Below are 27200 nucleotides of genomic sequence, written 5' to 3' on the forward strand. Positions count from 1 at the left end.
TATTGCATTTAAATGTATAAAGTTAAAAGTTTTACACAGATTAAAGTGCAAAAGAACTATAAAGACCAATAGGTATCACTTTACAATAAGACCTCATTAGTTAACCTTCGTTAATGCATTAACATTCACAATGAGGTCTTATTGTAAAGTGATCCCTATTGGTCTTTATAGTTCTTTTGCACTTTAATCTGTGTAAAACTTTTAACTTTATAAATTTTTCTGTATTGCTTTATTGCATTTAAATGTTCAGTTATTTTTGTTATAAGAAAAATGTTATTAAACCTGTTATACTGTGTTATGACAGCACTTTTTTTTCAACTAAATTTCAACATCGTGATGATACCGTATACCGTGATAAAAGCATTAGCAATTAATCGCAACATGAGAATTTGATACCGGCATATCCCATGGCAATTTGTTTATAGATAACAGATACTTTTCATTGATTTTAGTTAAGCTTTTAATGCTCTTCAGTCATATTTGTTGTTGGATAAGTTAAAGAAGATAGGTGTAAACCTGTTCATTATTAATTGGTACTTTTCTTTTTTTAACTAATAGAGTACAACATGCAATAGGGCATTATCTCCACTTGGTCATACTTTATCCCTCCAGTGAATTCTTTGCATGGACAGGGCTTTTGAACATTTGTAACGTAATGATTGTGTAATGCTTTGTACCCCTGCATCAGGTTAATATTCATCCAAGCGCATACGTGGCTTTCACCTCTCTGATCTTAATCAGAGTATTGTCTGGAAGGTTGGACCTCTCATATGACGTCTTCTTGTTAAAAATATCAAGACAATTTTTAAAGTCCTTGTATATCACTTGCCTGTAATTTCAAAACCTCAAGGACTGCATTTAATGGTTTTATTGTTGAGATCCTCATGTCAATCCCTTCAAACAAGGGGAAGTCTGAGGACAAGGAATAAGGTGGTTCTCAATTCTGGTCCTGGTGCCCCACTGCTCTGCACATTTTCTATGTCTTTCTGATTAAGATCAGAACTCTTGTTAGAAGAAAACTCCATGAACTAAACTGGGGTGCGTTTCTTAAAAGCATTGTTAGCCTAGTATAGTCACAAGTTTCATCGTTGCCAACATAGTTCAATGATTTGCTGTTTCCTGAAACCATAGTTCAAACGAACATTCCCCAAAAATTTTTTGCGATAGCATTTCTAAAAGGAGATGTTTTGCAGAATGCTGTTGTTGTTATTGTCCATACACAGTACTAGTACTAGTAGTCCATACTCTGATTACCAGCTCTGATTGAAAGTCTTCTGAAGGCAAAAATAGCTATTTGTGAGGTCCATATTTAATTGATTTCTTGCAGAAAACCTTCTCCTCCACTATGCCCTGTCAAATTATGATATGATGAAACTTCATTTGCCCTCATTTTGCATCATCACTTTAGAACTTCATCACTTCAGTAGAACAGAATGTACGTGTAAAATAATAATAAAGGGCCCATCAGTTGTTAATGTGATATTATATGTGCATACCCTCCCTGCATATCCATGCGCTGCACCACTGGCTTTTGTGTACAACAGGGGTGCCCAATCCTGTTCCTGAAGATGTACTAACCTGCAGAGTTCCGTTCCAACCCTGATCTAACACATCTGTCTGTAATCATCAAGTGCTTCTAAAGTTCTTAAATAGCTGGTTTGGTTGTGATCAGGGTTGGAGCTGAACTTTACAGGAAGGTAGATCTCCAAGAACAGGATTGGCCACCCCTGGTGTACAACATGCAAGCAAGTTGCTTGGTTCATATTTCATCCTCTCTTTCCTCTTTTTTTGCAGTTCTGTCCTCACATCCATGGTGGCGAACCTATCTGATGGAAAGGAAGGCTGTCAAACAGCTCAACATGGTCTCCAGGTTGCCCAAGTTTGCTTCCTGTCCCTCAGGCATCACCATGACCGCCTTTCCCCAAGGATCTGCCCCAGAGTCCAAAGGTGGACCTCTAGTCAGGCACAATAATTTGACACGTCTACAATCCCTAAATTGGAGAAAGGGTGAAGAGGACATTGGTAATAAAGTTCAACACTCTGACAGCTTGGATGAGGAGACTAGTGTAACACCAGTGATGGTGACTAAAAAGCCTTCCCCTGCAGCTGCAGTAAAATGTAAAAGTGCAGTCCCCACTTCACAAAGTAGTTGCCCCAGGAGCATACCCCAGCCTAGCAAAACCTTTCCCTGCATGACTACTCCGAAATGCCTCTTAACAGGGAATCCCCTGAATAATGACATGGCTTCTCAGAATGGAGTAAGTGTTGGTAATGGGCAATGTGGCTCCTCAGGGCCAGGTGTTGGTCATGTATCCCAACAAAGAACCCTGCAGAGCAAACTATCCCTGTCCAACGACAGCATCAAGTCTGACTCTAAAGACAGCATAGTTCGCTCTCAGAGTTTCACCCACTCCAAGAGGGCAACATGCCCCACCAACCCACCTATTACCCGTTCCTTCTCCTTTAACAAAGCTACAGAGCTTGCTAAAGAACTTCCCAGACCATTGGCACAGTCTCCAGTAGCGAAATCATCCCTCATACAGCCAAATACAGTATTATCCGAAGAGAAAGTAAATAAATACGGAATTCCAAGGCCTGCTGTAACTACTAGCACTCATCTTTTGCAAACGAACACAATAAAGAAATCCCTTTTACCCAGCTTTTCAGGTAAAAAACCTTCTGTGCTCAGTTATAGACTTACACGTCCAACACTAACCAAACATCCCCGCCCTGTTCTCCTTGGAATTGTCCAAAAAGACGCAGAATTGAGTAAAAATGTCCAAGACACTACAAAGATAGCAGAAACCAGTTCAGAACCAAGCAGCAACATTGAAAGTATTGAAACTTCCCCAACTGAGACTTATTTTAAAGCAAAGGAGGCTGAGGGGAGTCTGGGCCCCTCCTTGGAGGATATGTCACTATCATCGTCCTCCTCTGTGGAGCACAATGACACTAGTGAAGAGTACATGGATGACTTTGATAATCTCGGGAATGGAGGTGAGACCCTGCTGCCTGTCCTCAATGAGGGGTTAGACCACTTTGGACTATGTAAAGATGACAACTCTCTAATTAGCGAGTGCAATGAGGAATCATCGGTGACCAGCCTGCACACCTTCTTATCCGAAACTGTTGACTGGGCAGGGATGGGCCTCGCAGGTGTGACTAAGAATCAATCTATTTCCATTACACCTCATAACAACTTTTTGTGTTTCTGTGTCTGACATTTTGACTGTTCAAACCCTAGTTAGCTGACTTGCTGTCTGCAGCCTACATTGGTTGTTACCTTCAGAGTGTGATACTGTACATGCTCCCAAAGATAAATACTTTAATGTTCATAAATGCAATAATTGAATGGTTCTCAAATATATTCTTAAGAACATTTTTTTTTTCTTAAGAATAAAATTACAGGCTTAATTTGGTTGACGGTTCTTGCTGAAGACTCACTGAATAACTCATGGAAAATACCTCAAAGACTTTTTGTGCTGCCTGCAGATTACTGTAATAATCATAATAAGTGCACAACTATTTCAGTTATGCCTGGCTTGACGGGAGTTTAGCACTTGCCGTCAGGGTTTACTAATGACAGGTTGACGTTACATTTTCTCGTAGACACAAGCCAGTATGATTTCAGCTTGAATAGCTGTAAAATTATACAATAATATAGTGTTGAAAGGTGAAGTGTTTAATTTTTTCATAGTTAAAATAGATTCTCTTATCTCAGTATGTACTTTACATATATACTGTGCATATTTTTATTGGCACTTCTCAGCATTGTATGTAATGCTGTATTGCATTTCCGCAAAGGATATATTTGATGCTACCTTAGATTTTTGCCAAAACACGGTAAATTAGAAGGCAGCATAATTATGTAATATTGTCACTAAGATTACTTAAAAAAACAGCTATATTACCCTTTCTAACTCAGTATATTGTCTTTCTTTCAGCTGGTAAAGATGGCTTTGAGCATGAGACGTTGTCTCCTTTAGGTGATTTTCCTCATGGATCGTCTTTGGACCTGTCACCCTCAGACAGCTCTGGAGGGACTTACATGTGGGACGAGGTGGGAATGGAGGCACTGGGAGGCTCTGGACACCCCTGTGGAAGCTTTGACTCTGATCTCAACAGCATGGTGAGTCCAAAGACTGACTGACAACAACATAAACATTTTTTTCATAAACAGTTTCATAATTAGTGGATTATTGTTTTAAAGTTTTAATATTAGTTTCTTATCTTGCTTGCACAACTCCTTAAGCAGCCCCCCTTAGTGGTCTTTAGCCCTGTGGTAAAGAATTACTCCTCTAGACAACGCTCTACAGTCTTGTTTGCAAGCTCCTGAAATGCACTGCCAAAGCTTTTCTGGATCGGTGTGCTTTGTGGTTGGCATTTAAAATCTCAGTTATTGTGATGTTGACAGCACTGATGATTTTTTTATGTGGTTAAAGTGAGTCTGTCTTGTGTTTATAGCCCAGAGACGGGCTGGATAAGACTGTCCGATTGAGTTATTGAATGTGCATCTGTGATTATGCATCATAATACTGAGAGTACTCCAAATTGGCTCCTGCTGATATTCATTCGTCTTTCCCCTGGAAGCAGATGATCAGATTGTCAGCTTCATGGCAGTCAGTAAACAGTGAGGTGAAATCAAAGTCAGACGAGAGAATGACTCTGCATTTATGCTTACAGCGTTAGCCTTTATCCTCCATTATAGCAATGATAGCTTGTTAATTGCCTCTCCCTATAATGCTATTTATCTTTCAGTATTTAAGCCATATTCCAAATCATTTAATTAGTGTAAATGTAACAACATTTGCATATTCCTATCACTACTTTTCATGATTTAGTTTTATTATAGTAATAAGTTTTGCTAACTAATATTTAATAATTTTTATATTTAGCTCTGATGACTGCCACTTACAGTAAGTGACTGGTCTGAAAGAGACATCTTGTGGATATTTGATGCCACAGTTTGATGATATGAAGGCCTACTTTTAGGCTTAATTTACACTGCACAAGCGTTTACTTGTCATTGTGTGTGACATTACATACAGGTTATGTACCAATTATGAAAAGAATTATTGTGATTTTGCCATTTAGACTAAAATGCTATTCAGCATTTTTTATTGCTTTTCTTCAGATTTAATCATAAACTAATGTATGAGTTGTTTTTGAGCATATAAGAGAATTCAAGCCAATTTTATTTGTATATTGAATTTTTATTGACCATTTAATTGTCTCAAGTAATTGCTTAAGACCTATGTTATGTTGTATTATATTTTTTCTTTGATATTTTTATTTTTTATATCAAGAATTGTGAAATTTCTAATAATAATAAATAGGGATATGCCGGTATCAAATTCTCATGTTGCAATTAATTGCTAATGCTTTTATCACGGTATACGGTATCATCACGATCATGTTGTGCATTTTGAACAGTTGATGGGAAAAGTATTCTTAAAATGCATTCAAAATTCGAAATAATTTGTAATATATAATTATTCACGGTATTTAGAAGTGCCCACGATAACAATATTGTGCATATTCATTACCGTGATATATCGCATTACCGAATACCGGCACAAGTCTAATAATAAATAATGTTGTATAATACTTTGGTATTGTAACTAGTATATTGTGATATACCGGACAAAATAATGTGAACACCTGGTAAATAGGCCATATTTCTTTATTAAGGTGTTTTACCACCATTTGCCCTTAATACAGATTCCAACCTTGTTAGAATATATTCATACAACATCTGAATAGTCTCCCTTTGAATGTTGAATCCCTTTGAATCAGAACATCTGTCAGTTGTTTCAGAGATGATAAAGGAGGGAATTGGCTTCTCACACTTCTCTCCCAAACTTCCCACAGTGGTTTGATAATATTCAAGTAAGGTCAGGGCGTATGTTGAAGTTCATCTTGGTACTCCATCTGTCCAGGTTTTATGATCTTGACACCATCTTTTTGCATTTTAAGAAGTTTTAGCAATTGCAGCTTTTCATGCTTGTGGGCTTTGTGGAGTTCTCTGTGGTCGGATTTTGCAGAAACATGGTCTTTAAGGTGAATATTGAGGTTTACTGTCAATTTTGCTGTAGTGGTTCCATTTTTTTGTTGCAGCTTTACATTATTTTTTCACAGATTTGTAATAACTTTAGTTAATAGAAATAACTGAAATATCACATTGACGTAAATATTCAGACCCTTTGTTCAACACTTAAAATTTAGCACAGGTGCATTCCATTTCTCTGGATCTTCTTTGACATTTTTGTAGACTTTCAATGGAGTCCACCTATGGTCAATTCAGCTAATTGGACATGATTTGGAAAGGTACACGCCTATATAAGGTCTAACAGCTGAAAATACATATCAGAGCAAAAACCAAGCCATCAAATCTAGGAAAGGCTAAGGAAACATTTCTGCTGCATTTAAGGTTCCCATTCTTAATGGAATGACAAACAATCAGGACTCCTCCTAGAGATGGTTGTTTGGCCAAAGTGAGCAATCGCTGCAAAAGGACCTTGGTAAGAGAGGTGACCAAGAACCTGAGATCATTTGTGGAGATGGGAAAAACTTACAGAAGGACTACCATCATTGCAACACTTTGCTGATCTGGGCTTTGAGGCAGAGTGACCACACATGAACATGACACACATGACCATTGACCACACGTGAAGACACATGAAAGTCCATTTGTCCAATTTGCAAAAAAAACCCTGAAATACTCTCAGACTGTGAGAATCAAAATTCTCTGGTCTGATGAACCTCAAATTCATTTCTGAAGGAAACCAGCAGGACACAATAGCTGAAGTAGTGCTGTATAGCTTCTATAGAACCTTCAAGGACCACAGGGGGGCAGCAGAAACTCACAAATATTCGCTCTAAAGAAAGCGTTATCCATTTCAATAAGCTTATCTTACAAAACATCCTACAGAAATAGTTCATTTACTCACCCTTGTGTTGTTCCAAACCCATATGGCTTTCTTTTTTTCTGTGAAACACAAGATGTTTTGCAGCTGATCTTTTGCATAGAATAAAACGGGGAATGGGGATTGCTGATGAATGTGTCATAAAGGAGCTCTTATGACTCATGCACTATTTTTAAGTCTTAAGAATTCATACGATAGCTTTGTTGGAGGAATTAGACCCACAGTCAGTTTCTTATTCACTTGTTCTCCTCTGCCACAGGAGTCAAATATTTGTTTGCATTGTGCCTGGTTTGATGTTGATGTTGTGTCATTGATGCTGAAACTTGGCGTAAAGCATGAAGGTGAATAAAAGGAGACAGAACTTTTTTCCACTGACACTACAGCCACTGTGCATCTGTGCAATTGTGTATTACAGATTAATGGGATGTCACCTCTTTCACTTCACCACTCTGCCAGGTGGTTTCATTAAATGTGTAGTAAAATACAGGCAAATTTATGACAGTACAATGTTGTGGCCATTGTGAAGGTGTAAATTAGGATGAAAAATCCCAAGGTGTTGTTTAAGTAGCTGACGGTATCCACCTCTCTTGTGTATGGCTGATAGTTTTAAATTAGTTGTTTCATATAAGATATTTAATTTAATAAGAATAGATTAAATTAATGAATATATATATATATATATATGACATGTAAACTGATGAGCACAGTTCCTTTTTTATTTTGTGGCCTTTATTTGAGATATTCTAACAATAATATTAACAAAGCAGTAGTCTCAAAATGGTTGGAAAATGTGTGTAGACTTAATCAGAATTTCCAATCCAAAAATAATACTGTTTTTACCATATTCAGTTAAATTCATACATTTTTTATACAAAACATTTATTTGTATAATACTTTTTACATATTGTTTCAAAGCAGCTTAACAGAAAATGACACTGTTTCTTCATTACAGTTAAAATTATCTGTTATCAGAGGTGATTGTGTCAAAGTAAAGTCCATATGGTAGAAATGTACAGATTGTACAAATCAATTAGTTATTTAACGTCACATTCAGAAACAATGAACACATTAAAGCAATGATTGCATGATGTGATCTTAATGATTACAACATAAGAGTAATATAGCAGTTTTGTTTCAGTTTCAGTCATTATTTAAACATTTTCCCTGAAAGTTTGAATAGTCTGCAGGAGCACGATTATGAACAAAAATAGGCTCTGAAAGTGGACTAGATGAGTTCGATAAATACATGAGTTGAGCGTGATGATGTTTAATGTCCCTGACAACCTTTGTTTTCCCATTTAGCCACTTGTTAACAACCGGCTTTTTCAAGACAAGTAAAAACGTGTAAAAACAAATCTAATGTATTTTATGTTGTAGACTATATTATGAATCTAAAAAACACATATTGACTTCAGGACGATGGCAGTGGAAGTGCTAAAATGCTAACTTGTTTCCAGGTTTTGGCGTTTAAAAATATACGCTCCATAAGCAAATCATGTGAGCTAACAAATTTGACCAAATATATCATTTCAATAAAATTGGCATATTAAAATTTATCTGACGAAACAATCCACTTTGGAGAAACCTTGGTCAAACAGAAATGAATGAGCAAATACAGTAAATATAGTACGCACACATTGTGACTTGTCAAATGTTAAACCAAGGCACAGAAATGACTCCGGATGTAACCAAGGGAAAGAAATCTGAGCGACGATGTTCTGCTCCCTCTCTCTGCCGGAACGTCTGTCACGCTCCGATATCAGCGCTCCTCGTCTGATTGGCTGAGTCAGAAAGGATGATTTCCTCCCCACTGCTTATGTATATTTCCTCAGACAGTTCAGCTGACCCAGTGTGCTGTGTGTCTGCACCTGCTCACTGACCTGGGCTATGCTAAGTCATGCAAGTTTGTTTCAAAGTGATGTGTCTGAGACACTGAGTAGCCAAACCAGCTAAAATTATAGGAAGCCATGTGATAGCTTTCTCATAAATGTTGACAAAAATTTATAGAGGATGTATTTTAAATTCAGTCTTTATATTCTGGGAAAAATGAACTAGACTTTGATCAAATTGATTTTCATATAGGACATGTCAAAACATTGCTGTTGTAATTAATAAACGTTAAACAACAAAATAGCAGTCAGCAAACCTGATCTCCTCAAACCTGAACAAGTACAATAACAGGTAAGATGTGGCAGTGCTCCACTAGAGGGCAGCGTGTTTCCAACATGGGGAATTGCTACAAGATTGTTGAAGCAAGAGAGACACTGACATTATACGTGACTACGTTCTTTCTCTCATTCTTTTACTCTCTTATTCTCTCTTTTGGTCCCTTCTTACTTTCGCTCTCATCATATGGGCTTTCAATGCTACTTTCTCAACATTGTCTATACCAGGGGTAGGCAAGTTCGGTCCTAGAGAGCCGCCGAAGTCCTGCAGAGTTCAGCTCCAACCCTGAAAACAAAACTCACCTGCCTATAGCCTTAGTAATCCTGAAGACATTGATTAGCTTGTTCAGGTGTGTTTGATTAGGGTTGGAGCTGAACTCTGCAGGACTGCGGCTCTCTAGGACCGAACTTGCCTACCCCTGGTCTAGTCATTTGGGCTGTTTAGAAGTTTGATGCATCTCCCTAGTTCTCCAGGACCGTCTGTTGTTGTTGTTGCCTGCCAAGCGTCACTTGAGGGCCCTCAGTATGGCACTGAATCCATTAAGATAACACGTTTTTCTCTTTTTTTTAAAAATTATTTCCTGAAGGCAAAACCTAATCTATAACCATTTCCAAAAGACTCTGCAAGGTTGCTACAGCATTTGATTTTAATTATAAACAACAGCAAGTAACTTTTTTCCCCCACTGTATAAATGTTTTAGGGTACAATAGGGTTAAAAGCACACCTTAAGGAAAACGGCTTTTCTGTAGTGCATGATTGCAGACAATTTTATTGAACAATGATGGAGTAACACATTTTGTGAGAAAATAATAAACCCTAAAGTAATTTGTTTTGTTTAAAAATCATTTATATGTATGAGATGGCGAGGGGGGCCTTTTATACCACACTCGGGGCAAAAGGCTCATCAGCATGGGGCCCCCTAGTATTGTGTCAAATAATGTAGCTTGCGTAATATGTATTGCATAATCTAAAACCCTTTTTAAAAAAGTCATTTCAGAAAAGTTTCTACCATATTTGTTTATTTTGATCAATAAAAAATATATTTAATTTATTTTTATTTTGTCATTAAAATGTGTTCATTTTAAAAATACAGAAAAAAACAATTAAAAAAAATATATTCTGAGAGCTTCTTAAAATGCTTGAAGGTGATCTCATAATAAGTTAATATGGCTTCACAGAACCAATAATTTATATTTGATTTAATGTAATATTAAGTGTAATTGTTTCATTATAAATATGATTCATAATTATTATATAGATCATCTCCACCCCTAACTTAATAAATTATATTAACCATTTGAATCTAACCATGTCATGTCAAAAAACAGGAAAGTCAGCCATTTATTTATCATCTTGTCAATTGTTTTGCTGTTGACCCCAACAATAAGGACGCTTTTACCCCAAATACTATACTTTAACTTTCTTCATTCTATTGAAAAACCATTGATTTAATTAACTTAAAGAAAACGGAAAGTCATTACCTAACTCTTTGTCTCAAAATATATTTGGAAACTTTAATAATTCTCATTTGCTACATAAATCAACATTATAAATGAATAAATTAATTAAAACATATGTTAGATCAACTTAGACCTACTTGATGCACTTTTAAAATGGAATTTATTCAATAAATTATTTCTTTAGGGCTGGACTTTTTGTTCCATTGTGAGGTCTTTCTGGGTTGTTCATTAGCTAGTAAAATGAGGTCAACTCTTTAAGTTGCTTTGGTTGAGTAGCTTTTACTCAATAAGATAAGGCTTAAAGAATACCAGCCTCTGGAACAGTGCTAGATTATCAATATTTACAGGGCATTAGGGACCTGACAGAGCTGAGCAAATGGCACTGTGCACAGTACAGTAGTTTCACAAGTTCAGATAAGCAACTATTTGAGTAACTATCCTTGTAAATACAGCAAACAGGGAGGATGTGCCATACTTTGACAATAATGCAAATAGAAAAAAATTTTTTTTCGTTAATGGAATACTTTACCCAAAGTGAAAATTCTGCCACAATTCATAGCTCATAAATCATTCTCATGTCATTCCAAACCATATTTTAAATGGTAATTTTTAGAGCCTGACAGCCTTAGTCCCAGTTTGCATCTATTTTATGGAAAAGAGCAGCGTGAATGACCTCCATGACTTCTCTCTTTGTGTTGCATGGAAGAACAACAGGCAATGCCATAGGCGATATAGGCAGCTGCCTAGGGCTTCACAACAGTGTGCTGCCCCAGCACAGAGCTGTCAGGGTGCGCACTGAACTAGCTCATTTTCACTGGATTTCTCCAATCCTGCTGTTTTTCACATTGTGCCCACATCTATCATCATCATCATAATTTTTTTTTCAAAAAACAAAAAAAAATGTCACTGTAATCACAGATTGAAATACCACTCCATGGGACAACAGGAACACACACACACACACACAAAGCAGAATTATATTGCTTGTTACAAAACCGGTTTTTGAAACATTCAGGGTGGTACAGGATGTTATTCACCGTGTCTTTGCAATAATAACTTGCTGATGTACATTATCTCTTATTTAAATTTGTTTGAGATGTAGCCTACTTAAATAATACTTTCAATGTGCTTTTTTTGTTATTTTTGAAGCATGAAGTTTTAGTACCTATTCATAGTAATTGCATGGACAAGAGCAAAAAAGTGCATTTCTTCAAAATTAAGAAATAAAAAGCCACTTGTTTTTTATTTTCAGATGAGCTAATGCTTTAATCAGGACTATTTTTGTTGTTGTTATATCAATCTCTTGTAATTGTAGACCAATAGACCTTGTCATGAGGAAGGCTCTATTTAGTTGAGGTTCTTTCTTTAGTTGTCTGCTGCAAAATTCTAAAAACAAACAAACAAAAAAATACAACAGACATTAAGTCAACTTTTTTTTAACACCCCCCGCTTTTTTTCTCTTCTTCCCTATAACCACTGCATAGAGTGCTACAGAATTTCAATACAGTGTGTTCAGATGGTCACATGCCACTGACACAAGAACCCCTCTGAAATATTGATTAGAGACGTTCTCTTCTACTCCCTCTGCTTCTAAAAGCTGCTACTGAAAACCCCATTTTTCCCCTTTCTCTGTGGTAATCTGTCAGCTGTGTAATATTTTCTGTTTTGTTTCACACCAATGTCAAGAAATCCAACAATGAAGGTTTAGATGCGTTTCTCATGTAAACCTTAACTGTCCCATAAGGGCCTTTTGTGAAGACTCTTGGAGTGACATCCAGCAGTTCACTAAAGGAATGATGCCAGTAAGATGATTTTCATGTTCCAAAAATCAAGTTGGTATTACAAGTCTACCACATTGCACCAGCTCAGTTAGAAACAATCTTCCAAAACAAAGCTATCATCTTAAATTGCAATCATTACAATGCAACAAAATGAAAATTGATAGACAATTTTACAATTCGTGATACTAATGTAGATTTCACAGAAAACTAATATGCTTTTGAACACCTTCCTTTCTTGAAGTATTTTAAGAAAGGCTTAAATTAAAAAAATAAAATGGAAAGGATTTTTTAAAAAGAGAAATTAATGTCAGAAATGAATGTACAAATTAAAATTAAATGAACAAACTGAAAAAAGGTAATCAAATGTAAAACAACATTTTGAGTTTAAACCATACAGTATTTCATATCTTGCTTGTTGGTGAGACATATAAATATATGATTTATTTATCAAAAAGTTAGTCCTGAAAAGCAAGCTTCCTTGGTGTAAGCAGCTAGCAAGGTAATTGTATGTATGTTTGAATAGAGCCGGTCATATCTGGGCCATGTCTGCAAGGCTGTAGCTCCTTTGTGTGAAGGCTTGGAAGCTGTATGAGAAATGGCCTTTTGTTGCCTTTATGAAAAAAAGCACCAAGAAATAGCAAATTACTGTCTGATGGGAGAGAAAGGCCAAAAATGGAGCAGACAGTGAAGCTCATTCAGCAGCGCTTCCTGTGTCTTGGGCAGAGGGAAAAGAGGCTGCTTTGAGAGCTAGAGAAAAGAGAGACTATAAATAATGATCTTTCCCAAATACATTGTTATTTAGTTTTGACTGTCAAGATCTGATTTTCTTATTGATAAGTTAGGCAAGCACTTGCTTGACCTTGTTTGAAACTTTATCTGCCTCTCCCACTTCATCTTTTAATGGATAAATCATAAAACCTTGGCTCAGTCGATAGTCTGTGATATGTATCTAGACTAGTTAGTTTTTACTGTTAAGGCCATGTTACTTACAGCAGAAATGAAAAAAAAAAATTAAAGGGCTGGCATCACTGATTGTAATAAAGCGATATCACATGAGCAAGAGTTTGTAATGGCTGTATGGGCATCAGTTTTAGCACACGGACTGAAATGTGTTTACTACTCAGATAAACCATAAACTCTTCACTCTTCCATTTGGAAAACGCTACAGGACTCAGGTTTTTATTTCCAGCTGTCAGCCTGCACTCAAAAATGGGGAAAAAAACAACAAAAAACATTCATGTATGATACTAGTAAAATAGATTGCCCCTATTAGATTTAATATAAAACTATAGCATTTGTGTAATACATTTTTGGTAGTGGTTATGATGTGTTGTCTATAAAGAATTCTTCTATAAAGAATTTATGTTGGTGCATGGCACCGTTATCATCTCTTCTTCTCGTCAGTGCTGTTTGTCGAGGCTGTCGAACTGTTTGACCTGCTTCATAACGCTTAGCAATATCACATGAGTAGGAGTGTGATATGGCTCAGCATGACTGTGATTACCTGCATCACGAGGTCTCATGATGATATTGAGCCAGTGCGCACGACTGCAGGTGTGATATTGCATTTAAGCGAAAGCGAATTCAACACAAATGAAAGTATATTTATACTTTCTGAATTGCTTCCTATCCCCTATATCAGGGGTTCCTGAACTTTTTTTGTTAGTTCCTGAACATTTTTTGAAACCCATTTTCACATGAAATATTTGGTAACACTTTATTTTAAGGTGCCCTTGTTACATATGTTACATGCACTTTCTATTATAATAACAATAAATTATGCATAATTACATGCAAGTAACCCTAAACCAAACCCTAATCCTAACCCTAACCATATAGTAAGTACATGTAGTTAATTAATATTACTCAGTACTTAAATGTATAATTACACTGTAACAAGGACACCTTAAAATAAAGTGTAACCTAATTTTTTAGTATGTATTTTACTTAGTTTTTTATTTACAATATAGGTGACATAAATATTCTAAAATATATTAAGATTGTTTTATGTAATGGTGATTGTGATATGATAAACAGTTCATCTCAGAAGAAATGTCTTCACTCTGAAACATGCAGCAATCTTTTTCAGTTTTTTTCTGTTTGATAATTGCACTAAACCAAATCATGTTTTCAAATTTTATTTGACTTGCAGCCCTATAGGCAAATTCCTAGGCTAGCAGTAGCAAGCTAGATTTGAAAGCATAAGATCCCACCCTCCCTGCAAATCACTCTCCTCCAAAACACATGGACATGTACAGGCAGACTAGAGGCTAACCAGCGACACGATGAGAGATGGCATTGGTGGAGGGTTGAATGCAACGCTACCAGATTACCTCATGTCTCATTCACCAGTGAGAAAACATTACAGTACAAAGCACATTATATTACAATAATAACGCCTTCCATTATTGCTCGGTCTGCAATAATGTAATGGAACAGGCAGATGACGTATCATGTCTGCGCAAACAAGGTGCACAGAGGTATGTGAATACATAGGTTAACAGGCAGGTAGAACAGCCTATTGTAGCCCTCGGGCCGAGGGATATGATTGGACGAACATTTTATGGTTCTACGCTTTTCACAGATGACATAAATACATTTAGACAACTTAACATAGTGATTGCTATCAGGGTGTGAAGAGACTTTCAACCTGCATAACAAAAAATGTTTTTGAACTGAATCCCCTGCACTGCCTTTAATTAGCTTTTTGTCAACTTACAAACCCCCTGCAGTTCTTTCATGAACCCCAAGGGGTTCACAAACCCTCATTTGAGAAACCTGTCCTATATAGTGCACTATTCATGGAAATAGTAAAGCAGTGAACAAGTGACTGATTTCAAATGTAGCTTTAGTAGGATGTAGGTGTTATTTATAATTTAGGGAGGATAATCAAGCTATTTAATTCAACCAACTTAATTCAACCAACTTAAGGTTAGGGGTAGAAGAGCCAAAGGTTGCTTCTCAATAAGCTCCCTAGCTCGTGAAGCAGTATACCATGTACACAAATCTACAGGTAGGTCACCGGTAAGGACCCTGGCTCACTACACATTGGGACAGTGATTACTCTATTTCCGGTGACGTGACTATGTACAACATCAACGTGCAAACGTTAACTAGATGTGTTGAATTTTGCTATTGAGACAGCCCTTAAAATGGCCAACTCCTTGAACAGTGCCTTGACTGCTGAACTACAGTGCTGATTAAGATGCACCCAAAAACACACCAATGACTCACACTTGCTGATTTCTCTCACTCATTAATGTTGACTTTGGCAAGGTGATTTTATAATGTAGGGGAAGTTTCTAACGAGACTTTGTAGTGCAGAATGAGTCATATATATATATATATTTTATATCCATGCTGGTGAAGGAGATACATGAGTACATGTTGTATTTATGCATAACCACAATTTTTGCATAACCACAAGTCCATAACAGTTTAATTTGAAAATTAATACATTTCACAATTGAAAACTAATATGTCCATAAATCCATGTTATCGCAGCATAATCAATCACAAACTTGCCTATCTGAGTAGTAACATAGACAGTGTAGAAACTTACATATTTCTGAAGCTATTTTATAAATTCAATTTCAATTCAATCTCAGTTTATTTACAAAGCACAGTTAAAAACAAAATTAAATAACAGCCATTAACAGAATTGAGACAAAGACAAAGTCCCAAATAAAACCACAAACCATAGAGTGAATCAGTTTTAAATCATGGATAATAAGCCAAAATGGATAGTGTGGGAGCAGTTCTGATTTAAATAGGTAGACTATTCCAAAGTCTCGGAGCGGCTATTGCAAATGCTCAATCACCCCTAGACTTTAGTCTTGTTTTAAGAAACACTAAGTGCCTTAAATTGGCTGACCTAAGAGCTCTTGCTGGTTGGTGGTCAGAGAGGTATAATGGTGCTAAACCATTTAAAGACTTAAAAACCAATAAGAGCAATTTAAAATGAATCCTATAGAGCATGCGTAACCAGTGTGAAGACCATAGAACAGGTTTAATATGCTCATGCTTTCAAGCTTCTGTTAGGACTCTGACAGCTGCATTTTGAACCATTTGAAGATGGTTTAGAGAAGATTGACTGATCCCCAAATAGAGTTACAATATACAAGCCTTATGGTTTAATCTAAACCTAACTTAATTTAACCTAAATCAATCACGCTTTAAAGCACTGTCCAGTAAAACGCCCAGATTTTTCACATACGGCCTGACATAAGATGCCAGAATCCAAGATTTAAGTTTGGTATACTTTGGTAATCATTAAAATTTAGGGACATTCATGCTTTAACATCCAAGAGGCAAGCAACCACAGGGTCTAAACCAAAGATGGAACCAAGTGGAAGCATATAGAGAGAAAATAACATGGGAGCTAGAGTAGAACCTTGGGGGACCCCGCAGGTCAGAGGGACAGTACCAGAGTGAAAATGGCCAATGTTTGATTGAGACTGTTAGTAAAATAGATTAGAATCAATTTAGGGCCGAACCACTAATGCCCACCAGCTGTTCTAAGCGGGACAGAAAAACTTTGTGGCCTACAGTGTCAAAGGCAGCGCTCAAGTCTAAAAGTATACCAGAGCTTCAGAATCCCCAGAGTCGGTAGCTAAAGCACTGGTTCTTAAACTTTTTTGGTCACGCCCCCCTTTAAACCTATAAAAAAATCTGGCGCCCCCCCTTCCTGAATCCCCACCTCAGACTACCAAATAATTTCACTAAACGTTATGAAAAATTAATGCTTTTTTAATAATAATAAAAAAAAACCCACAGGGTGTCACGTGTATGTTCTGTGTTTCTGTTCTCCCTGCCTTGACCTAGTTTTCCTTTGTTGCTTGATTAGTTCATTAGTTTCCACCTGTGTTCATTAATTATCTTATTAGTCCATCGTTTGGTTTTGTATAAATAGCCCTGCCTTTCCTCAGTTTCTTTGTCCTGTCTCTGTCATGTAAAGAGGTTGTTTTCTCCTGGTTTTTCCCAAGTGGATTTATTAAAAGACTGTTTATTTGATATCTGCCTCCTTCGAACTCCTTCAAGCTCCTTCGCCTGGCAACCCGTGACACAGGGAAAAAAACACCTGCATCACTTGAAACATTGAAAAATAACATAGAGAGAATAATAGACTTCATTTATGGTTTTTCTCTTCCCTTTCACACACCGATCCATCTCCTATTCTAAGTTACGTCCTTTGGCTGTTTACTGTTTTAATTCTTTTCTTTTTTCTGCTGATGGCCCAAGACCCCCCCCCCACTCCTAACTCAAGGCATTTATTAATCAAATTTAAAAGTGTCAGACCCAGTAAATTGAACACTTGTTTAAGTAACCGTAGGGGAATTATATCTAAGGGTGAACCAGTTGGTTTGAGCTGATTAACAATGACATGTAAAAAAGAAAGAAATAGAAGTAAGCTGGCTAAAGACACCTGTATATTTTAAATGGCCTGCAGGGTCTCCAGCAACAGGTTAAATGGTATGCATAATCTTGTTAATAAAAACCAGCAGAAATGCTCACACATAGCTACCGACTCTGTAGTATAAACACAGACAACATGGTTTAACACAGCGTTGATGGTATTGAAAATATTTTTATGATTCTTGCTATAAGAGTCAAAAAAATTGGTCTGACAGCTCTGACAGCCTTCTTATACTTAAGAGAATTCTTTAAGATTTCATAAGAAATCTGAAGTTTGTCTTTTTTCCATTTGCTCTCGACCCTTCTACATGCCTGTCTCAATGGTACAAGTGGTATTATTCAACCACAGCTCAGGAGTCAACTTATGCTGTTTAGTCCTCAGTGGAGCCGCAGAATCCAAAATTTTAGTGCAGTGATCCTCTGAGTCAGAGGCGTGAGGTTTGATAGCATTCAATGATAATGGCATGTTAAATATAATAGGATTATGGTCAGAAAAACTGTGGTCAATCTCAATATCACCCATAGGGAACCCATGAGGCATTATAAGATCAAGTGTGTCCATGTATATGATTAGGTTCTTTTACAAGCTGCACTAAATCAAAAGCTTCTGTTTGACTAATAAAGTCATTTGCAAATGAGTTTGAGGGGCAGCATATGTGAATATTAAAATCCCCAATAATTAAAAATCTATCAAAATTGGGGATGATTCCCCCCCAAGAAGTTTTAGAAATCTGTCAGAAAGTCTTTGTGTGGCTTTGGAGGCCTGTAGACCACAGAAATAACTACCAGGATATCAGAGTCCAGCAACTGCAATTGAAATTATAATGTAGTTATCTGTATAGTCTGACACTGAAAACATTCTTTAAAAATTGAAACCAAACCGCCATCCCGTCTCAGATCAGTGGGGGAGTTACAAAATTTACAGTTGGGTGATAAGAGTTCAGAGAAAGGAGTGTATGGAAAGTTAAGGTATCTGCATGGAATCTGCAATATCCAATATTGAGAGTGGTAATGTCTTATGGGTGGTAAGGGCAAAAAATACAGAAGAATGAAATGCAAGCTTTCAGCCTTTCTGTTGTGTAGTGTGTCTGAAGAGAAATTTACATTTATAGTAACTTGTGTGATTCACACTTACATTGTTGTCATAATTTTTCAATGAAATAAAAAACAGTCAGCCCACTCCAAGACACCTCTCATTTTATCCTGCACCGTTTCGCCTGTTCCCTTCTGGGTATGCCTCTATTGTCATGCCGTGAGTAGATAGCCGGTCATGGGGAAAAGTCATTTAACAGAGGTCCTCAGCTGGCACTAAATCTTCTCTGAGAGAGATGAGTTGTGGAGCGGGGAGGTGACTTCCATCATGTAGGCGAACTGCTCCTTGCTTGAATACACATCAGTTGTCTTCCTTCCTCCTTCAGAGAAGTCTACTCTGCCCATTGCTTTCTCATTTTAAAATTACCCACCATTATCCTTAAATTTGTTTGCACTTCTCATTTTGGTTCCTGGCATGACTCTCTATTCACATATTATATTTAAGGACATTCTCAACAACCTGGAGAATGTGGAGTCATGTGACCTGGAGGAAGAGGACCTCATGTTGGATTTGGACCTGTCTGAAGATGCATCTTTACCTTTCACTTGCAAATTCTTGATCACATCTGGGGGGACACTGTCCTGTCTTCCTGTAGCACTGTCTTAGTCGTCTTTCATTACAGATATGCCAGTTTATTGCTCTGGTCACATATTCACTCTTTATGTCTCCCTGCAGCAGGCCAATGGCTTGTTCACGCAGGTGAGCAGGAACCCTGGGCATCTTTCTTCTGGTGTTTTTTAGAGTTAGCAGAAAGGTCCTAAGTTATTACAACTGTGACCTTCATTGCCTATAGCCTGTAAACAGTTTGTCTTTAGGACTGTTCCACAGCTGCAAGAGCAATAATTGTGTATGGTTCATTGAACAGTTATGAAAAATAGTATTAGAAATAGTATTTCTATAAAGAATTTTGCTGAATTTATATACTACTGATACCCCACTATATGCAAATTCAGGCTTTTATATTGTTAAATTAAGTACATGTAAATATAGGGAAACTGACTCAAGACTGGCTCAACAAACTTTCATGCAGATTTACCCCAGATATACGGTACGCCACTGTATGCCGTCACTGTGATATTTTTACATGAGAGAGAGTTTGATGTCATTCTCCTGTGTTTTGAGTGGAATTATGAGTTTTGAGCATTTACTAACGCAGTATCTGAACACTGAATACAGAGCTGGCAGTAGTTCTGTCTGTGTAGGAGTGTAAATTCACTTGTGGATCTGCTCTTATTTCTCCTTAAAAGTATAGTTCAGCCAGAAATGAAAATTCTGTCATCATTCACTAACCCTTAAGTTGTTCCAAACTAGAGGTCAACCGATAGTGGATTTTACTGATACTGATAGCTAGGTTGGACCACACTGGACAATACCGATTAATCAGCCCGATTTTTTAAATGTTTTTAAAATGGATACTGAATGAAAAATTAAATAATGCTTTTCTATTTTTTTTTAAAAAACAGTACTGAACCATACTTTGTAAATGAATAAAAAATATGACAATTAATTATTATATTAATCATTAAAGTTTGTAAAGATCATAGTTTATTAACTAATGTTAACAGAAGACACTTTAAAATTTAAAAATTGATTAGTAATAGTAAATGTTGAAATTAACATACTCTAACAAGGAACAATACTTATACAGCTTTCATTAATTTTAATGTTAAAAATAGACTCTTATTGTAAAGTGTTACCATTTCAGCAGTCATGCCATCTACATCTACACAAAAGCCATAGCATTGAAATTACATATATATATATATATATATATATATATACTCTCACACTTTATTTACTTCTATTTTAGAACACTTCATGATTATCTAATAAAAAATTATTAAAATTAAAATAAATATATGGCGGTCGCACACCGGACAAATGTGCATCTATGAGTACTGTATCACTCACCGGATGCAAAAGTTTACTTCAAGGATGAACAAAGTATGAGTTTGAAGTTTGGCGTTTAAAAAAACCAAAGCAAACTCAAAGAGAAAGTGCAATCTGAAGTTGTTATGTGCATTAAAAATGATTTGGGACAAATATAATGCAATTTAATGGAAAGCTATGTGAATGGCTCTCTGTGGCGAGGCAAGATTTTCTGTCAGCTGCATTTAAATCCGCAACTGACGTTTCCACTCTGTGCAGCACGCAGCCTCACGTGTCAAAATAAACAATACGTGTCAGTGATTTCTGCCTACACTTCTCAGCAGCTTAAGCAATGGACGCAACCCGGAAAGCTATCGGCATGGATTTTTGCCGATAGCCGATATTTCCGGCAATCAACTGTCGGTGCCGATTAATCGGCTAAACCAATTAATCGTCGACCTCTATTCCAAACCTGCTTGCATTTCTTTCTTCTTTTGAACATAAAAGAAGATATTTCAAAGAATATAGGTGACCAAACAGTTAACGGTCCACATTAACTTCCATTGTATGGAAAAAATACTATGAATGTTAGTGGGGACCATCAGCTATTTGGTTACACATATTTTAAGAAATTATTCCCATGTATTTATCAGAAGAATTAATTCATACAGTTTTACAACTTGAGCGTGCGTAAATGATGACCATTTTCATTTTTGGCTGAGCTATCCCTTAATGGTTATTCAGTAAAAAAAAAAAATATATATATACAGTATTTATATCTATATATATCTATATCAAACAACGTCTGTACTATTGATAGTTTGACCCAATGAATGACATACAGTACAGTATTTCCTTATAGTATGTCTTGTTTATCCTGCTGTTTATCAATATTAATGTTGTCTTAGACTTACTTGGTGAATGATAAAACAGGCAAATAAATCCGATGGATTCATATTACAGGAGGGACACAAGCCATATCTAGAGACCTAAATGTCATAGAGAAAGGAGTTTGACTTGGGCCAGTAAGCAAACTCACAAAACTCTAGAAAGCACAAATGTTCTGGAAGTCACCCACAAAAGCACTCACAAAACTACTTCCTGATGTACTGTACTTATCTGTTGTAGACACTGATGGGACATCACCTTATGAATGCTCTGAAAAAGATGGCTGGCCAACTCAGAGGAGGAGACGGCAGCAGCTCTGGGGCAGGCATGATCAGTTCTGCCGTAAAAACAGGTGACCTTTTTGTTCATGCATTTTGATGTTTGGTGAAATTGTTGTAAACTGTGTCAGTGCTCATCACAGTGTGTAAAAGCAAGCAACTATATTGTCATATTTTTCAGGTTAGTACTACACTTAGTAGTACAGATCTGGACTAATGGCGTTCAGCATAAAATCTGGTCGATTTTACAACTTTTATTCTTTGGAAGAGACTGAGAGTTTAAGGCCAGAAAAAAAAACAATGGAGTACCTTTCAACATACCTACAGTATATATACAATTCATTGCAGTTTCCAGTTGAAATTAACACTAGTGATAGTAAACCACTAAAGTCATATTTTTCCAATGAGCCTTGAACAGACTGTTAGTGGGCTGGCGTTAATCCATCAAAGGCTAAAACTAACTTATAAAAGATAAGCAAATATTTTTTTTATAATAGTCTTTATTCTGAAATTTTGTCATTTACGGTTCCAGTTTTCAGCCTTTAGTCTCCACAAGTGCATCAGTGTCTGTTTTATATGATTAACAAGGCAAGTTTGTCTCTTTGCTGCATGTCTAAATTCACATGTTGCATTAAATCTGAACATGAATAATCATAGACACTGAAAAGTCACTGCACATGAGAACTTTAAGCTTCACTTCACTGAACACAACTGTCCTTTGCCTGAATCGCTTCATTCTCAAATCCTCAAAGCCACATTTTCAGCAGAGCCCCTGCTTGCCCTATATATCCAGACTCAGAGAGATTCTGGATTACATGGCTGTCATTGGACATCTCAGCATTGTTGGCCTGTCTAAAGCTTTATTTTGCAGGTTGAGGCCTCTGGCTGACCTGGCACATGTTCTGTGATCGCTTTCTTTCTGTCTGACCTACAGAAGTGGCATTTTGCAATCGTTTGATGGGCGCAAGGAACAGGGGCTGGAGAGGTCAAGGTCAGACCATGTGACATTGGATGAGTTGACTCTGAAACTCATGACTCAAGACTGCTCTTCTGTCAAAGAACAGCTGCTTCTACTGAAGACACTGCTTCAGGTTAGATACAAACACATTTTTCCATATGTAACCAGGGATGCACACAAGTTTTTCAGTCTGGTTCTCATGAAAGCACCTGGAGATTTTGTTTGTTCACTATACTGCACTTTAACTAATCGTTTTTGTCTAAGAAAACACTGTAATGCAAATAACCTTTTGTCTACTTAAGTGTAAAGGCCCGTTCACACTAAGAACAATAACTATAAAGATAACTATAAAGAACGATATTAGCGTCCACACCAGCGGATGATATCGTCTGTTTATAATCGCACGCTCATCTGCCCCTTTGAATTCTCAAGCTCACTATAGCAGGATTGATTCTGATTGGGTGTCAGTGTTTTTATTGTTCATCAGCTGGAAAAAAAATCGTTCTTAAAGTGATTCCAACAATATAATTTCTCTGTGCTTTTATTGTTATAGCTGTGGTGTGGACTCTGCTATTCTTTAATATTGAGAATGATTTTTAGAACTATATCTTTATCGTTATCTTTATAGCTATCGATCGTCATTGGTGTGAACACGCCTTAACAGTGGAAAAGAACAGAGCCCGTATTTACAAAACATTTTAACTTAAGGTTAAAAGTAGCTCATAACTTGCCGATTTAGGAGAAAATTTTTATAAATAATGGGCATGTCAGTCCTAAATTTAGGATTCCTAAATTTTTGCTCTAAGAGTATTTCACAATCTCACATCTCCTAAATCTGTGAAATGTTAGGAGTAGTGAAGAGGACTCCTAAGTCACTAAGACCAAACTACAAACTATCCTAAAGTGGCTGTTGCTGGCAATCTGCCTCGGAACGTAAACATTTGACGATAATGTGTTTTTAAAAAGGTATCATCTTTGGTTTTGGAGGTTATCCCAACTCGATTTCCTTTGATTATATCATTGTTTTCATTAACCAGTTGGGCAAGAAGTAACAGCTGTTCTTGCGTCCAGTTTTGTTTTCTTTTACGTTTGCATGTCTTAATATCAGCCATGATTATTCTACTCTGTTAAATAAAAAGCTGTTTATATCCATATTTTACGGTGGCCGAGAAGTGCAAAGCAAATCACAATTCTGAAAACAAAATAAGGCTATGTACAGTAACACTTTAAAAGCGATTGTGAATAATCAGCTCCAGTAACGCAGATGGTTAAGCTCGCGTCTTCGGCTCTTTGACGCGATCGACCCGGGTTCGATCCTGCCTTTTGCCAAACTTTTTTTGTTTCTCCCTTTTCAAATTTCGTATTAGCAATGGATTCTATTTACACTCAGCATATTGCTAAAAATACTGCTATTTTCACTATTTACACTGAGTGCAAATACCTATTTACACTATGTTAAAATAGCAGGATTTTCTGCTATGCATACTACTTGTTGCAAATAGTGGCAATTATCTGCACTTCAGTAAAGGCGGGCTCGAACCCGGGTCGATCGCGTCAAAAAGCTGACGACACGCGCTTAACCATCAGCTGATTATTCAAAGCCCCTTTTACATTGTTGACTATCCCAATCACACGTTGGAGAGCGGAATTACTGCCAACAAGGCAGGCTATTTGCACTAAGTGTAAATAGACACTCCGTATGTTTTATTCCATAGTAAGCGCAATTCATACAATACATTTAAACTGAGCTACTTTAATACCATGAGATGCATACATGTAAGAGGCTGACAATTAGCTGAATATATACTTGTTTAATTAGTGACACTTAGCCTGCATTTTAAAATCTTTATTTGAATGTGGCAATTAACATTTTTATTTTTAAACCTTTATTTGAATATGGCAACATAATATCGCACTCTACAATATTTCTATGAATAAATCTCTAACAGAGACCCCTCCCCTATCAGCCAATCAGTGTGTGCATAGTTAGTAAGCATGCTGACATCATCCATACCAACGAGGTCAACCCCGCCCTTGCTCTTAGCTTAAGACTTATCTCTATTCCTTAGTAAATGTTTATCTCAGCAGCGTTGTGAATAGGTTTTAAGAGAAACCTCTTAGCTAAAAACTTTTACTGCTATTTAGGAGAACTCTTAGTAGTGAGATAAAATGTTTTGTGAATACGGGCCCAGAAGTACAAACATTATGTAATTATGTGTTTTCATTATAAAACTTGTCAGTTCAGCTCATATTACCTTAATTTAAAGGAAAAGGTAAGATAAGATCATTTAAACTTTCCCAATTAAATTGTAATTCCATCTTTTCCAGTGTGCTATAATGTAATCATAACTTATTTGATTGTCTTCTTTTAATTTTCTGCACATTTATTTAGCAACTGTGATTGACTTTGCCAGAGCCATCAACAGGTTTTTATTTACAAAGTCAAATCATGCTCTCACAGTGTAATGCGATCCTTATGATTTATGAGTCCCCAATGAGGTATATGTCTTTCCTTAGAGCTCAGATCCTCATTTTTCAGGAATGCACAAATAACATTTGACTTGATGGCCTGGATGAATGCTGCAATGTATGTTGTGTTCAGAGATGCAATTTTCATGCAATATAAAATATATATATATATAAAAAGTCAATTTGAGACAAGCTAAACTAACAACAACAATAAAACAAATCAAAACCAACAAAACATCATTCCCCCACCACAATTATTTTCCTTTGCGGACAAAATATCGATATCAGTGTCTACAGCAATGATTTATTTATATGATCTGCGTCAAGACAGAAAAGACAATATCTTTTTTTTTTTTTTACAAGATAATGGTGCCCCATTATTATAGAAAAATGTACTGGTTTGCTTCTGCTTTATTTTTTGAGTGATTGAAAGTGTGAAGACAGGAACCAATAAAAGTCAATAAACAGTAAAAAAGATGCCCTCTTTTGTATGCTGCAATAGAAACAGTATTAACAAGGGTCGAATGCAATGGTTGACTTGTAGTCCAAACAATGTTTTAACCGAAGTAACTAAGACTCAAGTTCCAGTCACTCTTGTTATCTCTAAAAATCAGAATGAGGAGGGGCTAGCTAACCATGCCTCGGAGTGTAATTTAACATATACTGTATAAATTAGTGCAATTAGCACATAGCAACAAGAGAATGGTACAAGAAAAAGCCAGACAGCCTGTTTAACTAGTCGAAAAAATGCAAGTACAACATGATTCAAGTAACATTTTCTTTATTAAAATTTGCAAAACCATCTGTTTAAAGTTCTATTCCAAGTGCTTCACACATGAAAAGTCTTTACAGGTTTTTGCATTCCACTGCGCTGCTTTTCCATAGTTTTTTTCTATGTGAACATGCACTTGACAGGCGTATTTGACCGTAGCGTCTCGCGCAAGAAATAGCATTCTAAAACACGACATCCAAGGTAAAAGAAGTTTGACTTTTGCCTCATAGCATTGCATTTTTCCCCCATTCCACTGTCTGCATCTTGTGTTTATCAGTGCATTGTTTTCAATCTGTTTATTGCAGTATTGTCAACATGTCTAATTGTAACGTTTGCTAATATTTTAATTCAAAACCATGATTCCTTGATTTTAAAAAAAAGAAAAGAAAAGTGTAATTTGCACACTAAGTGTAAATAGCCCACCTTGTTGGCAGAGGCTATTTACACTAGCTCTGCCCCCCATATACACAGACAACATTACAAAACACACGCTTCTTTCAACAGGCTCGGTGGCATAGGGCGTAAAGTGCATGGTGGTGTCTTTTGATGCGATCAACCCGAGTTCGACTCTGCATTTTGCCAAACTCATTCTTCTCTCTTTTCCCATCACATCAGACCAGAAATACATTTATTTTAAATAAAAATGAAGTGAACATATAAAAAATGGAAATAAAGTTTCCAGGTTAGGTGTAGGGAGGGCTTTATTGTCCCAATATAAGGCAGCATCCATTTAGTAATTTTAAGAAATATAATAATTTATACTCAACATATTATAACTGCATACTGTTTTATAATGTACTACAATAATGAGGTGTAAATATTTGCCATTTTTACAGTGAAATGCTGCTATTTTTACATAGGGTAAATAGAATCTATCATTATTTGCACTTAATGTACTGTAAATAGCATATCTCTAATAATACTGCATTTCTATTTGCATTTAGTGTAAATGGCATCTATTACTAAGAAAATATGTGACCCTGGACCACAAAACCAGTCATAAGTAACACGGGTATATTTGTCGCAATAGCCAAAAATGCATTGTATGCGTCAAAATTATCGATTTTTATTTTATGCCAAAAATCATTAGGATATTAAGTAAAGATCATGTTCCATGAAGATATT

The 27200-nt window shown here is 36.4% G+C and overlaps 1 protein-coding gene across 1 annotated transcript in view; it reads left to right on the forward strand.

Annotated features, from left to right (window-relative positions):
* The window catches only part of LOC107716476 (serine-rich coiled-coil domain-containing protein 2-like), a 73805-nt gene that overhangs the window by 17149 nt on the left and 29456 nt on the right, over positions 1-27200 (forward strand). The window contains exons 2-6 of the mRNA XM_016522945.1: positions 1795-3156; positions 3945-4129; positions 19286-19377; positions 21831-21950; positions 22811-22967. Coding sequence (XP_016378431.1) covers positions 1830-3156; positions 3945-4129; positions 19286-19377; positions 21831-21950; positions 22811-22967 — 1881 coding nt within the window. The 5' untranslated portion in view covers positions 1795-1829. The remainder of the gene's footprint in view (positions 1-1794; positions 3157-3944; positions 4130-19285; positions 19378-21830; positions 21951-22810; positions 22968-27200) is intronic.

Source organism: Sinocyclocheilus rhinocerous, unplaced genomic scaffold (assembly GCF_001515625.1).
Source record: "Sinocyclocheilus rhinocerous isolate Xijiao unplaced genomic scaffold, SAMN03320098_v1.1 scaffold419, whole genome shotgun sequence".
NCBI lineage: Eukaryota > Metazoa > Chordata > Actinopteri > Cypriniformes > Cyprinidae > Sinocyclocheilus > Sinocyclocheilus rhinocerous.